This window comes from Sinocyclocheilus anshuiensis, unplaced genomic scaffold (assembly GCF_001515605.1).
Source record: "Sinocyclocheilus anshuiensis isolate Anshui unplaced genomic scaffold, SAMN03320099.WGS_v1.1 scaffold44, whole genome shotgun sequence".
NCBI classification, from domain to species: Eukaryota; Metazoa; Chordata; class Actinopteri; order Cypriniformes; family Cyprinidae; genus Sinocyclocheilus; species Sinocyclocheilus anshuiensis.
The window spans coordinates 479288-496481 of record NW_015555746.1 but is presented as its reverse complement, the minus strand read 5'-3'; the positions used below and the strand labels follow the sequence as shown (position 1 = coordinate 496481).

The following is a 17194-nucleotide window of genomic DNA, read 5'->3' as shown; positions in this document are numbered from 1 at the left end:
ATTCACTTCCATTATAAGACTGACAGACTGCAACGTTTTGAGTTAAAAATCTTCGTTTGTGTTCTACTGAAGAAACAAAGTCACCTACATCTTGGATGCCCTGGAGGTAAGCAGATAAACATCAAATTTTCATTTTTGTGTGAACTATCCCTTTAAATACTGGTTCAGTTGGGATGGTTTGTTCTGACCACAATGTGTTTTGTGCTTTGAGTTATTGCTTTTGTTGGTAATTGCACTGAAATCACATTGATATGTTTATGCACACTTCTCGTATTCAGCAGCCTAATACAATATTTGGCCCAGCGTTTGCTCCACGTGTTAGGCTGATAAATCACACACTGCTGTTTATGCGTTTACAGAATTGACAATTTTCCTATTCAACCTGTCGTGTTGTAATTTTGCGTATTGTTGTGCAGTTCATAGTAATGTTAAAGGGATAGTTCATTTAAAATTCAAATTCTGTCATTATTTACTCACCCTTATATTGTTTCAAACACATTTGCTTTTATGTTTTTAGTGGAACATGAAAGTAAAACCATAAATAAAAATCTTAACACAGCTCTTTTGATGTAAGTGATAATATAATAATGTATATTAATATCAGTTCATAGTGAATTTTCAAGCTCCTCCCAACATTAAAAAATATAATTTTAAAATATATAAAGTTATATATTAATAAATATAACTATGCAAATAAAAAAACATGACTTTTCATTTTTGACTGAGTGATCTTTTTTTTCCGGCTTTTTATTTATATGATAAACAATTCATCGTGTTGGAGTGCAACATTATGTCCACTGTAAAATCTGGGCCCTGATGCAAAACCAGTTGATATCCACTGTCATAAAACACAGTGGCACTGTAACTATCAGTGCTTCACTCTTTTGCTTTATGTGAGGAGGAGGAGGAGGATACTGTTTGGTCTGCTCTTTTTCTCCTTCACAACACTTCTCTCGTTCTGTTGCTTACTCGTTCGTCACTCTGTCATCTTGTGCCCTGATGACATTCAGGGAGAGTGATGAATCACATTAGGAGAGAGAGAGAGAGAGAGAGAGAGAGAGAGAGAAGGAAGTAGAAGCGTTTGTAGGCTTGCGGTGAAATAAGATGTATTATGCATGAAAAATCAACATATATAAAATATATGAAGGATTTAGGTACACAGTTTCTGCAAAGGGAAAGTTAAAATTAGAGCGTGCAAGTGAGAGAATGAGTGTGAGAGAGATGTAGCTAGAGATATCTGGCTGTGAGAATAGAGAGAATGTGTGTGATTGAGTTAGAAGGTGGGTGATTCTTTTTTTTTTTTAGCTTAAAGGAGAAAGCATATTTTTAAGTGTAGACTTGAGAAGAGACTATGTTCTTGTGGGAGTGTTTCGGGAAAAACAAGGATGTATGAAATGTCTCCTGCTAAAAAAAGAAACCCACTTAACTTTGTCATTTGTTTCTGAAAAATCTCTTAACCCTTTTGTGGTAACATCATTTACTTTAGTCCTGAACCGTAATAGAATTGGATCCATATCTAAGTGTGTAAAATCTAATAACAAATTCAACTGAGACCATTTTAGATTGAGTCACTGATTAAAAAGCTAACAATTTTTATATTGCATTATCTATAATAACTACAAACAAATGCACTGGTCTTATGAAATATTGTTGGGGTTTTTGCAATCATAAATTATCTGAATTTTGACATTGTTTTATTTTTTCATTTCTCCTTGTAGATCACCAAGCAGCAGCTGCAGACCACTAAGGACCGCTTCGAGTCTTTTCTCAAAGGAGACACACAGATTGTGGCAGATGAAGCCTTCATCAATGCAGTTCAGAGCTATTTTGAGGTGAAGTATCATTGCAACAGTAGAATGAATGGCGGAAACTGCCCCATTTATTGCTCAAGTAATCACTTCATGACATTATTGGTTGCTCAGCCTTTTTTAACATCTACTCTTAAACTTTTTAGGCATCACTTTAGCCTCAAACCTGGTGCGCCTCAGACTTATCAGCCTATTTTGGTTGGATATTTGACCAAAGATAAAAGAATGTAGTGGTTTCCTTATTGGTCAAAGAGGAATGTTGTTAAACTTTAAATTTAACAACCATTATAATGATTTGTGCACTACCATTAAAAAGTGAATGGGCAGTAATTTTGTAAGAAATGAATACTTTCATTTGACTAGGATACATTAAATTAAAAGGTGACAGTAAATACATCTAAAAAATTATTCTTTTGAACTTTGTTCATTAAAGAAACCTGAAAAAAAAGTTATTGGTTCCAATAACATTACTGAGCAGCACACCTGTTTTCAACATTGATAATAATACGATTTTTTTTATCACTAAATCATTATATTAGAATGATTTCTGAAGGATCATGTGACACTAAAGACTGGAGTAATGGCTGCTGAAAATTCAGCTTTACCTTCAATGGATTAAATTACATTTTAAAATATATTAAATTAGAAAGCAGTTATTTTAACTAATAATATTTCATAATATTGCTGTTTTTACTGCATTTTTAAATCGAATAAATACAGCCTTGGTGAGCATAAGAAACAAAAACATAAAAAGAAAATCTTACTCACCCCAAACATTTGAATAGTAGTGTATTAAAATATTCAAATTACACAACTTGAGAGCATGTTTAATTGTGAAGTTTTCCGATAAAAAAGTGCAGGCCACTCCCCTTTTTTGTGATGTTTACTGGACATACTATGGACCCTTTTCACAAGACTGTGATGACGCGTTTAATGGTCATCAGCATCGCAAATCCTCGAAAGTTTTTCATATTTGTAATTTTTAAAAAATGTGTCTACATTTATATATAATTTCTTTGTATTATATCACCTTTGCATCAAATTACAAAAAAACAGTTAACGCTAATGCGAGGGTGATTCTAATGCAGTGTCTATGGGAGGGACGGTAAATTTGACATCGTTCTCTCTTCTGACTGCCGTTATCAGTCTCTCAATTTTTTTCCTTTTATTGAAAGTCATGAAAACACTATCGTGGAGTTTTTCTTTTGCAATTTGAGCAACTGGGCATGCAAAAAATATATTTGTGGTACTCTCCCATTCACTGCTATTCAAGTTTAACCACTAACAATAAAAGTATTAGATAAAGGACATTTAAGTAGAATAAGCAGCTAAAAATAATCTAGGTGCTTTACTATTAACATTTTTCTGTGAATTCACCACATTGTCCTCTAAAGAATAGTGCACTGAATTAATTAAAATGAGTTTGGTGTCTCTGTCCATGTAAGGTTGTGACATGTTAACCTCGCCTTCAGGCGATTAGCTCGGGCTAATCATGGCAAAAAACAATGACCCGTTGATTATTGTACCGTGTGTGTTGAAATGTTACATAGCCAGTTGTAGTTACCGCACTGCAGATTAGAGAAAATATTTAGATGATGACACGACTTTGTAAGTGAATTACCATAGAGATGAGAGTCTAAATAGCCCTTCGGGGACGGCTCTCCTTAGCTAAAACACAAGTGTTTACACATGCTCTGTGAAGAGATTGCTATTCTAGTGGATTCAAATATTGTGGTCCTGTTGCTGTGGTTTGGGCCTCTGTGCATGCTAATTTACTTGCGCAATATGGCTGAAAGTGGTTATTAAAATACTTTAGGCTGCCTCACATATGAAATCATTAATACATGTGCATTGTGTTTAATTGCCAAAGATATAAATAATGATTTCTTGTAGCCAGTAGCAATTACAAGATTCTCATGAGTGTTGTATACAGTATGAGTGCTAGTGTGTAGACATATGCAAGAATTAATAGCTAAGCATATACAGTAAATGGAAATGTATGTCTTCCATAGTGCCTACAACTTGCAGATATAACAGGCAATTAGTTATGAAATGGGCAAATTGTGAACTGCTACACTTCATAAAATCTGTAGAAAAACAGAAAAGACTGTTAATCTTATGCCAGGACATTTCCTTTAACCCAAAAACACAATATGTGTAATACAGGTAAACCACCTGTGAAAATAAATATGGAAAATTCATATTAACACAGTACATTGTGCCCTATTTTTACAAACTATAGACTATAGACTATAGCAATACTTCTATGAAACAAGCTCAATTTTTTTCCCCTCAGGTTTCCATAATGATCCAACTAGAAAAGCCTTTGCAGGGCTTGTTTGCAGAATTGTAAATTTCCAAATCAGTTTGTCATAGCAGGCCACAAAAAGAGAAGCTCATAGTAAACTACAGTCTGGATTGGGACCAGACAGCAATTTAAAGCTCTATTTGTCTTCTTGAATGGAGAACGATAGAAGGGCTTTTAAAAGGAATGAAGAAAAGCAGCTGCCAAGCACTCCAATTGTTGAGAAAAACATAAATCATGTTTTACTCACACCTCTGTAAAACCAGATTTGAAACATTGCTTATAGGAAAAGAGGAGGCAGTTGGAACTCAATAGTCATTTCAGTTGGACTAAAGAATAAAATCACGAATGTTCTCTCCCATTATTCCGGTTTGAATTAGAAAATATCTTCTGAATAATTCAGAGCGAGAGCCCATAGGACTGCAACGTTTTTGCCCACACTGATCCCATCATTTCAAAGCTGTGAAATTTTACAGTTACCATTGCTTTCCATGGCTTTAATGGCATTGGTTATATTACTGCAGTATATCACTGTAGTTGATGTTGTATCTATCACAGCATAGAATATTAAAGGAGCACTGAGGCATAATTTCCTCTAGCAGATTGGAGTGATTGAAAACACAGTGAATGTTTTCAAGTTACCCAAGTTAAACTTTTTGAAGGGCACATCTGTATTCCTGGTTTTATCACCACCTCACCTTTAAAGGCCCAATGAAATGACTTGGCAAGTGCAGTTTTTTGTCTTATGTTAATTATAGTCCCATAGAAACAGGAAGATTGAACGGGACATATCACTTTTTTAACAAAAATTGCCAGTAGCCTTTAATTATTCAGTTAGATTAATATAGTATTATACTCAAAGAATAATATTGGTCCCACTTTATATTAGGTGGCCTTAACTACTATGTACTTGTGTCAAAAAATAAGCACAATGTAGTTATTGTGTTCATATTGTATTGCAAAACACTTTTGCTGCTATTAAGGTGGGATATGGGTAAGGTTAGGGACAAGTTTGGTGGTATGGGTAGGTTTAAGGGTGGGTTAATGTATAAGGGGTGGGTCAACAAGTGTAATTATAAATGCAGTCACAGAAATTAATTACAGATGTAATTACATGCAGGTATTTTTAAAATATAAGTACAATGTAAAAACATGTATTTACACAATAAGTGCATTGTACCAAACTATTAATTTAAATGTAAGTACACAGTAGTTAAGGCTACCTAATATAAAGTGGGACCATAATATGAAATAAATATATTTATTTAATTTTATTCAATGAAACTACATTTGTATATTTAAAGGTCAGTTAAGTCAGTGTTTAGATAGCATATAGCACATGCACTTGACTAAGAATCACAAAACTCCAATTATGAATATGTTTTGAATTATTTTTTGCCTCCCCCTTGTCTGTGTGAACTGCAGGTTTTTCTGAAGAGCGATCGTGTTGCTAAGATGGTCCAAACAGGAGGTTTATCTGCTCTGGACTGTCGCGAGGTGTTCAAGCGCCATATCGAGAAACGTGTCCGGAGCCTGCCAGAGATCGATGGTCTGAGCAAGGAGACTGTGCTGAGCTCCTGGATGGCTAAGTTTGACACCATCTACCGTGGAGACGAGGACCCACGCAAGGCACAGCAGCGCATGACAGCCAGCGCCGCTTCCGAGCTCATCCTGAGCAAAGACCAGCTCTACGAGATGTTCCAGCAGATCCTGGGGATCAAGAAATTTGAGCACCAGCTGTTGTACCAGGCTTGCCAGGTAGGTGGGAAACTTCCCCTGGGGAGGAGCTGTTTGACTCAGTAGATACAGCATTTTGGTTATATAAATTATTTTGGGTGAACAGAGACTTGTATGTACAAACTAGGGATTGTATTTTATTAGTTTTGCCTTGAAATGGAAGAGTAATTCAAGCAGGTTGTGATCTAGCATTCCTAGCATTGTTAGTTTATGCATTAGAATGATGTCTTGGCTGTTGCAATGCTCCTCGTTGTGCATATCCAAGACCCTTTGCGTTCTGTTCCAAGCTGTTGCACTCAATCTACTTTGAATGCAAATACACACGTCATGTTAACATCCCCTTAGTGTTCGCAGTGTAATGTTATGGTAAGATCCCCATTGTAACGAGATCTAAGTAAGGCAAATGTCCCTCTTGACTACTTCAAACAACATAATATTTTTAGATCTAAAATAATTTGTTCTTCTCAAGTGAAGGACGTGCTTTGGTTTTATTGTCCTTGAGTTTATAATAAATCAAATTCCCCTGCCTTACAGAAACTTCAGTGCTGGCACAGTTATGATGTTTGTCTAGAAGTACAGAATTTTCTGTCATTTGGGGACGAAGAGAGTAATCAAGAAAAATTAGCATGTGTCCCTGTATTCAAACAGAATAGTAAAATGGCTTGTTCTGAAGTTTTCACAGCATTCTTTAGGCATACAGGAAGTTATTGTGAATGTGTCTCTTCACAGTAGGGCTGTGCAAAAAATCGGCAAGCTACACAAAAAAAGATTTTGTGTAGCTTGTCAGTGAACTACGGCTCTGTGTAGTAAATGCCGCTCCATCTGAACGCACGTGCTGGAGATTTACTTCTAATCACAGGAGCGGCTTTACTGACGAGATGTGCATGAAAATCGCATTCGATTTTTTGCACAGCCCTACTTCACAGTTTACGAGAATGTTTTTTAACATTGAATAAAATACACACATCACCTTAGGACAGCAACTTTAAAAGGTATTAAGCCAAAAGGTACATCCGTATGAAAAGCACTGGGCTTAAAAAATTGCAGACGCTTATAGTCTTCATATTTTAGCTCTTTTTCCTCAGCTATATTGAGAGAGAGATCTCATCTGAGCCTCCGCCATTAAATCTCAGTCTTTCAAATGTGCTTTGAAGATTGCTAACCCACTTTTCCTTTTCCACTTTTCCTGCTAGCTCAGGCTTCAGGGTGGGGAATTAGCATACTGTCTCCCAATGTTTGTCACTCAGAAAGCCAAAAAACACAGCTAAAGTGACAGAAAAGTCCATTAGTCCAAAGTTAGTCCATTTTGTTCTTAATGGATCTTATATTGCTCAGATGGGATGCTACAGAGCATTTACTTGGAGACTAAGTTTATTTTCTTATCCTAATTAAAAATCCTCAGTTTGTAAATATGGCCAAATAGGCATTCGCTGAAAGCACTTAAGGGATCTATAACAACTGAAAAATGCCTTCAGCGAAACGTGACGGTAAGAAATCATTAATATATCAACTGGTAAGCATGTCTTTTCGATGGATGGACAAACAGCAAGCGAGGGGAGCGGAACAAGTAGGAGGGAAGTTCAGCATAAAATCTCCTCAGTCCTGGCAGCATTCATGTCAGTGTAGTCAAAACATCCCAGTGCTGGCAGGGGCAAAATTGCTGCATCTGCTGACACATAAGCCCACAACCAGCATTTTTCACCATTTCTGTGTGACAAGTATACCTGCAAGCACTGTTTCCGTGACAAACAAACAATGTTTTGCCTCTGATTTTCTGCCAGTTTCATAGGCACTTTTTTATATCGTCAAATGCAGATGGTACATGCACTTACAGAAATAGTTGAAAGTTCTGTCATTGTTTACTCAGACTTGTGTGCGTTTTCAATCCTGTGTGATTTTCTTTCTTCTGGGGAATGAAAAGGAGAAGTTTATGCTGCTGTTCCCTGTATAATGAAAGTCAATAATGACCAGGGGCTGTCAAGCTACTGCTGGCATTTTGATGAGTATTTTTGGGACAAATATATATTCTTCAAAAGTTTGGGGACAGATTTATTTATTTATTTATTGGAGAAAGAAATTAATGCTTTATTCAGCAAGGATGCATTAAGTTGATCATAAGTGACAGTAAGCACTGAAAAAAATTATGTTTCAGATAAATGTTGTACTTTTGAACATTCTATTCATCAAAGAATCCTCAAAACGTACGATGTACGCAAAAATATTAAGCAGGATGATGGTTTTCGACAATATGAATTCTGCAAAGACTGGCTGCTGAAAATTCAGCTTTGCTATCACAGGAATAAATTACATTAAAAAATATATAAAAATAGAAACAGTTATATAATATTTCACAATATTACTGTTTTAGTTTTTTGTCTTATGTTAATTATAGTCCCATAGAAACAGGAAGATTGAACGGGACATATCACTTTTTTAACAAAAATTGCCAGTAGCCTTTAATTATTCAGTTAGATTAATATAGTATTATACTCAAAGAATAATATTGGTCCCACTTTATATTAGGTGGCCTTAACTACTATGTACTTGTGTCAAAAAATAAGCACAATGTAGTTATTGTGTTCATATTGTATTGCAAAACACTTTTGCTGCTATTAAGGTGGGATATGGGTAAGGTTAGGGACAAGTTTGGTGGTATGGGTAGGTTTAAGGGTGGGTTAATGTATAAGGGGTGGGTCAACAAGTGTAATTATAAATGCAGTCACAGAAATTAATTACAGATGTAATTACATGCAGGTATTTTTAAAATATAAGTACAATGTAAAAACATGTATTTACACAATAAGTGCATTGTACCAAACTATTAATTTAAATGTAAGTACACAGTAGTTAAGGCTACCTAATATAAAGTGGGACCATAATATGAAATAAATATATTTATTTAATTTTATTCAATGAAACTACATTTGTATATTTAAAGGTCAGTTAAGTCAGTGTTTAGATAGCATATAGCACATGCACTTGACTAAGAATCACAAAACTCCAATTATGAATATGTTTTGAATTATTTTTTGCCTCCCCCTTGTCTGTGTGAACTGCAGGTTTTTCTGAAGAGCGATCGTGTTGCTAAGATGGTCCAAACAGGAGGTTTATCTGCTCTGGACTGTCGCGAGGTGTTCAAGCGCCATATCGAGAAACGTGTCCGGAGCCTGCCAGAGATCGATGGTCTGAGCAAGGAGACTGTGCTGAGCTCCTGGATGGCTAAGTTTGACACCATCTACCGTGGAGACGAGGACCCACGCAAGGCACAGCAGCGCATGACAGCCAGCGCTGCTTCCGAGCTCATCCTGAGCAAAGACCAGCTCTACGAGATGTTCCAGCAGATCCTGGGGATCAAGAAATTTGAGCACCAGCTGTTGTACCAGGCTTGCCAGGTAGGTGGGAAACTTCCCCTGGGGAGGAGCTGTTTGACTCAGTAGATACAGCATTTTGGTTATATAAATTATTTTGGGTGAACAGAGACTTGTATGTACAAACTAGGGATTGTATTTTATTAGTTTTGCCTTGAAATGGAAGAGTAATTCAAGCAGGTTGTGATCTAGCATTCCTAGCATTGTTAGTTTATGCATTAGAATGATGTCTTGGCTGTTGCAATGCTCCTCGTTGTGCATATCCAAGACCCTTTGCGTTCTGTTCCAAGCTGTTGCACTCAATCTACTTTGAATGCAAATACACACGTCATGTTAACATCCCCTTAGTGTTCGCAGTGTAATGTTATGGTAAGATCCCCATTGTAACGAGATCTAAGTAAGGCAAATGTCCCTCTTGACTACTTCAAACAACATAATATTTTTAGATCTAAAATAATTTGTTCTTCTCAAGTGAAGGACGTGCTTTGGTTTTATTGTCCTTGAGTTTATAATAAATCAAATTCCCCTGCCTTACAGAAACTTCAGTGCTGGCACAGTTATGATGTTTGTCTAGAAGTACAGAATTTTCTGTCATTTGGGGACGAAGAGAGTAATCAAGAAAAATTAGCATGTGTCCCTGTATTCAAACAGAATAGTAAAATGGCTTGTTCTGAAGTTTTCACAGCATTCTTTAGGCATACAGGAAGTTATTGTGAATGTGTCTCTTCACAGTAGGGCTGTGCAAAAAATCGGCAAGCTACACAAAAAAAGATTTTGTGTAGCTTGTCAGTGAACTACGGCTCTGTGTAGTAAATGCCGCTCCATCTGAACGCACGTGCTGGAGATTTACTTCTAATCACAGGAGCGGCTTTACTGACGAGATGTGCATGAAAATCGCATTCGATTTTTTGCACAGCCCTACTTCACAGTTTACGAGAATGTTTTTTAACATTGAATAAAATACACACATCACCTTAGGACAGCAACTTTAAAAGGTATTAAGCCAAAAGGTACATCCGTATGAAAAGCACTGGGCTTAAAAAATTGCAGACGCTTATAGTCTTCATATTTTAGCTCTTTTTCCTCAGCTATATTGAGAGAGAGATCTCATCTGAGCCTCCGCCATTAAATCTCAGTCTTTCAAATGTGCTTTGAAGATTGCTAACCCACTTTTCCTTTTCCACTTTTCCTGCTAGCTCAGGCTTCAGGGTGGGGAATTAGCATACTGTCTCCCAATGTTTGTCACTCAGAAAGCCAAAAAACACAGCTAAAGTGACAGAAAAGTCCATTAGTCCAAAGTTAGTCCATTTTGTTCTTAATGGATCTTATATTGCTCAGATGGGATGCTACAGAGCATTTACTTGGAGACTAAGTTTATTTTCTTATCCTAATTAAAAATCCTCAGTTTGTAAATATGGCCAAATAGGCATTCGCTGAAAGCACTTAAGGGATCTATAACAACTGAAAAATGCCTTCAGCGAAACGTGACGGTAAGAAATCATTAATATATCAACTGGTAAGCATGTCTTTTCGATGGATGGACAAACAGCAAGCGAGGGGAGCGGAACAAGTAGGAGGGAAGTTCAGCATAAAATCTCCTCAGTCCTGGCAGCATTCATGTCAGTGTAGTCAAAACATCCCAGTGCTGGCAGGGGCAAAATTGCTGCATCTGCTGACACATAAGCCCACAACCAGCATTTTTCACCATTTCTGTGTGACAAGTATACCTGCAAGCACTGTTTCCGTGACAAACAAACAATGTTTTGCCTCTGATTTTCTGCCAGTTTCATAGGCACTTTTTTATATCGTCAAATGCTATATCTTACAGAAATAGTTGAAAGTTCTGTCATTGTTTACTCAGACTTGTGTGCGTTTTCAATCCTGTGTGATTTTCTTTCTTCTGGGGAATGAAAAGGAGAAGTTTATGCTGCTGTTCCCTGTATAATGAAAGTCAATAATGACCAGGGGCTGTCAAGCTACTGCTGGCATTTTGATGAGTATTTTTGGGACAAATATATATTCTTCAAAAGTTTGGGGACAGATTTATTTATTTATTTATTGGAGAAAGAAATTAATGCTTTATTCAGCAAGGATGCATTAAGTTGATCATAAGTGACAGTAAGCACTGAAAAAAATTATGTTTCAGATAAATGTTGTACTTTTGAACATTCTATTCATCAAAGAATCCTCAAAACGTACGATGTACGCAAAAATATTAAGCAGGATGATGGTTTTCGACAATATGAATTCTGCAAAGACTGGCTGCTGAAAATTCAGCTTTGCTATCACAGGAATAAATTACATTAAAAAATATATAAAAATAGAAACAGTTATATAATATTTCACAATATTACTGTTTTAAAGGCTTTTTAATCAAATAAATGCAGCTTTGGCAAGCATAAGAGACTTCTTTCAAAAACATTAAAAACTGACCCCAAACTTTTGAACGGTAATGTATAGACCTTTTATAAGGATTTCACAATTCATTGTTAGGCTTAATGGATACAAAAAGAAAGGGTCATAAAACTATAGCTTCAAGATTTTGGCTTATAAGAGATTATTTTAGAGAAGCCTCCAAGGCATATGCTTTCTGGAGTAGATGGAGAACTCATGACACAGCTAAAAGAGCTATTTTAAACCCACTTTGAATAGATCACAGCCGCACATTTGGGATGACTCAGAGGCTAGGATGTCATATCATCCTGTTGGCAAGATCAGTGCTTTATATGATCAAAAAGCCCTTGTAATTGCTTTGGGAGATCATCAATTAGCTGGTCAATCAGCATCAATTTATACTAGCTTTGAAAAACTAATTTGGTGAAAGGTTACTTATTTTTTTTGATGATTTCAGAAATGTTACAACTTGCACTCTCAGCTGATCTCACAGCAGGCAATTGGTTGGATTTCCGAGTCAGTATCAAAAATGTGTTTACCGTGAGTTTATTTACACAGTAAACAAGAATCAATCAGGCCGCTCCACATCAAACCAAGCATATTTTGCTTTTGTAAAGTAATGAAAAACCTCTCTCTTGCTCTTTCCCTTTATCCTCAGGAAGGACTCTGTTGTGTGGGTCGCAAGGCCATGTGTAGGAGGCATTTTCTTTTGGCTGCCAAAAGATGCTTCATACACCACCTGCAGTGTATTTAATGAAAGCACAATCACACATAATTGGTAAAAATTGTCTGGTGCTCTGTGGATTCAGCTGGAGCAACTGCGCTGTTGACTGCCCTGCACATACACATACCCATCATCACAAATAAAAACAAACGATCCATTGCATTACCTTCACGGCCAACCTTTCCTCTGGCTTTGTTTTTACATTTTTCAGAGCTGATGCCATACATACAGCAAGCCCAAAAAGTATTTAGACATTTAAAATGCCTAAATATAATTACGTTAACAATACAACATCAAATCAAGTGACATCTGCAAACAAATTATGCTATACCTGATGAATTCAGGTATACCACTATATGAATTCACTGCTTATTTCAGCAGCAAATATTCCAGGCCATTTGAATGTAGAGGTACTGAACCATCTCAAAGTGTGTGTTATTATCAGCCATTTGTGCATTAATAAACAGAAACCTTTTACAGGAAACCTGTCAAATAAGGATGGATGAGTATGAGTGTAGGATTGCTTTCTGATTATTTCGCCATGCAATGGTTAATGAACCGTGGCAGGCAGTTGTGGCGGGAGTGTTTCGGCAAATATTGTTTGCAAACAAAGCAACGGAGACGGCGTATTTAGTGTTTGCTGGTGCCATAGCGACCGAAAGCAAAGTCAACACATTTTACTCTAATGCTGCATTTCTAATAGTCATACGGATAACATTACCTGCATTTCAGGGGTAGCGTTGGATTACTTTTCAATATTATTGCTTGAATCGCTTCTAAGTCAAGTTAAATCTCTTTGAGATAATAGAAAACAGTGAATGTGCTGTGCGCTGTAGTTAGTGCTAGCTCATAAACTGGTCCATTCACGCTCAGCTCCCTCCAGTCACAAATAGATTCTCTCTGTGATGCACACCTCTGGTGCTCTCAAGAGCCTCCTCATTGAATTACTGAATAGATTCATTCAGCCTTTCCTGTTTCTTCTCTCATTGTTGTCTGTTCTTTGTTGTTTAGGGGACATGTGTAGCTTTGAATGTTGGCTTCTCTAACAGTTTAAAAAATGTATGTAAAGAATTGTCTGAGGGTATTTACAGTCTAAATAGATAGATAGATAGATACTCTAGGTAGTAGGACTGCATGATATTGAAAAAACTGACATTGCAATATTTATTCTGCAATATGTATTTTCCGTTATGAAAAAAAATAGGAATGTTCACTAAAATAGCTATTGAACCTTTTTTGGGGAGAGTGCATCTTTCTCGCAAGATATCTTAGAGTCTGAACCATCCTTTTAGGGTTGGACAATTTGGGAAAAAATTGGGTGTTCACATTAATGTTATAGTAGTAACAGTTTAGAATAGGGACCAATTCTCACTATTAATTAGTTGCTTATGTCCTCGTCGTCCTGCCTGCCTCCACACACCCGTGTCCGTGACATTAGCATGCCTATTTATAACATATTGGCTGTTTATTAGTACTTATAAAGCACATATTCTGCATGACCATATTCTACATCCCTAATCCTACCCAATACCTAAACTTCACAACTACCTTACTATTAATAAGCAGCAAATTAGGTGTTTATTTAGGCAAAAGTCATAGTTAATGGTTTGTTAATAGCAAGAATTGGTCCTTCAAATAAAGTGTGACCATTATAGCCTTAATTAATAAAAAACAACTCAAACCTCTTTCTGTGAACAGAGAAAAAAATCTCTTTCCATTTTTTCATAGACAACATTGCCATTGCTATAGGATTGCAATAGGATTTTTGTAATTATTATTAAATACAAATATTAAACGTTATATTGCAATAATACCCTTATTGTGAAGTAAAACAGAACAGCTTGATTCACAGTAAATGAGCCGATGTGAGATGATGAAACATCGGCAGCACATATAAAAAACCCTAACATAAGTTTCAACAATAGCAGTATGTTGTCTTTGCCAAGCCTACATACAGTAATTATTGTGTGCATATGAAAACTGGCAGTGATATTGTGCTTTGTCAGACAACCTCTATCTCTCTCTTTCTCCCTCTCTGTCTCTCTCTCTCTCTTTAAAAGCTCCTTTAATTTGTCAGCTCTATTGCTTTGCATTTAAAGCTCCTGTTCATCTCCTCAGGAGTAATTGGAAAAGTTGATACAACCCATATCAGTCCAGCTGACCCAACATCAAAAGCCGTTTCTTAATGTATGTTGGTAACAGTAACAGCAGAAATAGAGAAAGAGAGAAGGTTGGTTCATTGCTGTCGGTGACAGGAGCTGATTATGCGCTCCACTAATCAACAGCTCAGAATGAACCAGCAGGGTTACGGCACACACACACACACACACACTGCAAATGATCATTCACATTTTTATGCTATCATGCACTGAAACAATGCATTTGTTCTATATAATAATGTGCATAATTGGTTGTCTTTTTCCCTAACAGTCCTTCAAAAGAATGTGGCTGCTTCTGCCCTTTTTAAAAGAACAGTTCTGCTGTTCTGTCCTTTCATTATTTTATAGTACATGACGAACTCTGGCATATTTGACTCTTAACTAGTAAAAAGGAAACCATCAGTCATTTAAGAGCATATCTCTGTCTACCTGTCTCTTTATTTTTCTGTCTCTCACTTGCTACTTTTCTTTCTGTCTTAAGGGCATTTTACACAGTGCATGGTAGGCAGTAAAATTATTTTTTAGATATATTTTTTAGCTTTCTTGTTTTCCATACATGTGATGTTGGACATAAAATGTTACCCACTATTGCTCAATGCTAGCAAACAAAAGCATGGTGCATTTATGAATTAGGCAAATACTATAGTAATATTATATTCCAGCGCTTTGCAACTAAATTGCTCTCATTATATTGAAGCGATCTACACATTTTTTGTATAAATTCTAAAAAATAAATCAATTGGATTTTTTTTTTTTAAATGATCTTAGTTTTTAAAAAGTAGCATATATTTGAATGGATTCAAATACATTATTTTTTACATTACATGAATTATCATTAAAAGAAAGTCAGCTGGTGATCATCTTAATAATTATGTTCATAATTATAAAATAAATAGTGCACCATTATTTTTAGTCTAGCATCGTGTTTGTACAGTAGCTGACTGATTTGCGTTAGTGACCATTTGTCCATAAAATGTGTTATTTTTTTCCATAAAATAGGCTAAGCACAAATAAAAATCAGCCTAAATAAATGTGATTGGTGAGAAGACCGGATATGAGTTGTTTTTTAGGATTTACTGTATATAGCTCAGGAAAATCAGCAAAAGCATTTTTTGACAACAAAAAGGTTTTGTTGTGAATAAAAGCAATGGAAAGATATATTTAACCTTTAAATGTCTTCTTTTTTAATCTTTCCACATGCACAACGAATCAGGATTTTTGAGCACAAGCTCGGCAACCAGTGTTGCTTTCAGTGCCGCCTCCGTTCTGCCGCCTCTATCCCATTGAAAATGAACTGAAAACCCTTTGTAACAGTGTACTGTGTAAAATGGCCTTACAAATCCTTCCTTTTTCTTCTTCTTTGGTGTGTGTCTTAATACCCTGCTATTGAAGTGACATGTGGCCAAGTATGGTGACCCATACTCGGAATTAGTGCTCTGCATTTACCCATCCAAAGTGCACACACACAGCAGTGAACACACACAAACCGTGAACACACACCCGGAGCAGTGGGCAGCCATTTATGCTGCGGCGCCCGGGGAGCAGTTGGGGGTTCGGTGCCTTGCTCAAGGGCACCTCAGTCGTGGTATTGAAGGTGGGAGAGAGCGCTGTACATTCACTCCCCCCACCTACAATCCCTGCCGGTACGAGACTCGAACCCACAACCTTTGGGTTATGAGTCCGACTCTCTAACCATTAGGCCACGACTTATTGCTGACAATTGCAACATGTTTTCTAATCTAACCCCACCCATGCACACACACACAAAGACACACACACAAAACCTCTGTCACTTCCTATCTGCCAGATTGGCCAGTAGATCAATAATAAAGTAGCCAAGATGTTCAGACTTTCGAATATATCAGTGGACAACCGAAGGTCATGCTGTAGGGTTTAGTCACATGACTCGATCTTGTGCTGTCTGCCCTATTACTTCACACAATGTCACAGATGTCTCTCTCCCGCACGCAGCAGAGGAGCCTTGAAGGGAAGAGAGAGAATCAAGACAGGTGGAGAGGTGGTTGAGAGAGATGCTGTGAAGGAGTGTGGTGACAGCAGAAAACGGCAAGAAAGAGAGAGGAGGAAGAAACGAGTAAGGTTGAGAACACAGTCTGCCATCAGCAAATCTAAATGTGTGAATACATTATTGATGCTGTGAGTCTCTGAGTTTCACTCGCTCCGTCTCGGTGAGGACCGAGGAATTGGGGCAACAGCTGTCGGGAGCTCCCTCTGCTGAGATGCCGTCTAACTCCATCAGATCACGGTACTGAAGTGAACATTACTGTTCAAACCCTGTGCCTGTTACGCTGGCTGCTGTATGTTAAAAAGGCCACAAGGATTTACAGTGTCTTTTGAATTACAGGGTCCACTAAACAAACAGCAGTCGAATGCTGAAGATCCTTTGAATTATATTTCAGTGTCTGGAGTTGGTGATTATACCAGGCCTGGAATTTTCTGTTTACTGCTCGCAATAGAGAATAACGAGCAAAGAGAGCTTTCTAATTAATTACAGTGAAAGAAAGTTATTCTTCTTTCAGAAAGTTTTCAGAAAGTATTTACCTCTTTCTGCTAAACCTTCCATAAAACATCCCTTCTGTAAACAATACATACATTTTCATGTAATCCTTAAGTGAAAGGTAAACATATTTGACACAAGCAAAAGACTCAACTCAAGCTATAAGTACCCCCTTGAATTTTAT

At 36.9% G+C, this 17194-nt stretch overlaps 1 protein-coding gene across 4 annotated transcripts in view; it reads left to right on the top strand.

Annotated features, from left to right (window-relative positions):
• Nucleotides 1-17194, top strand: part of LOC107673496 (calcium-dependent secretion activator 1-like) — an 86396-nt gene that overhangs the window by 21666 nt on the left and 47536 nt on the right. For all 4 annotated transcript variants that reach the window (XM_016467095.1, XM_016467092.1, XM_016467093.1 and 1 more), the window contains exons 2-3: nt 1719-1832; nt 5539-5871. In XM_016467095.1, coding sequence (XP_016322581.1) covers nt 1719-1832; nt 5539-5871 — 447 coding nt within the window. The remainder of the gene's footprint in view (nt 1-1718; nt 1833-5538; nt 5872-17194) is intronic.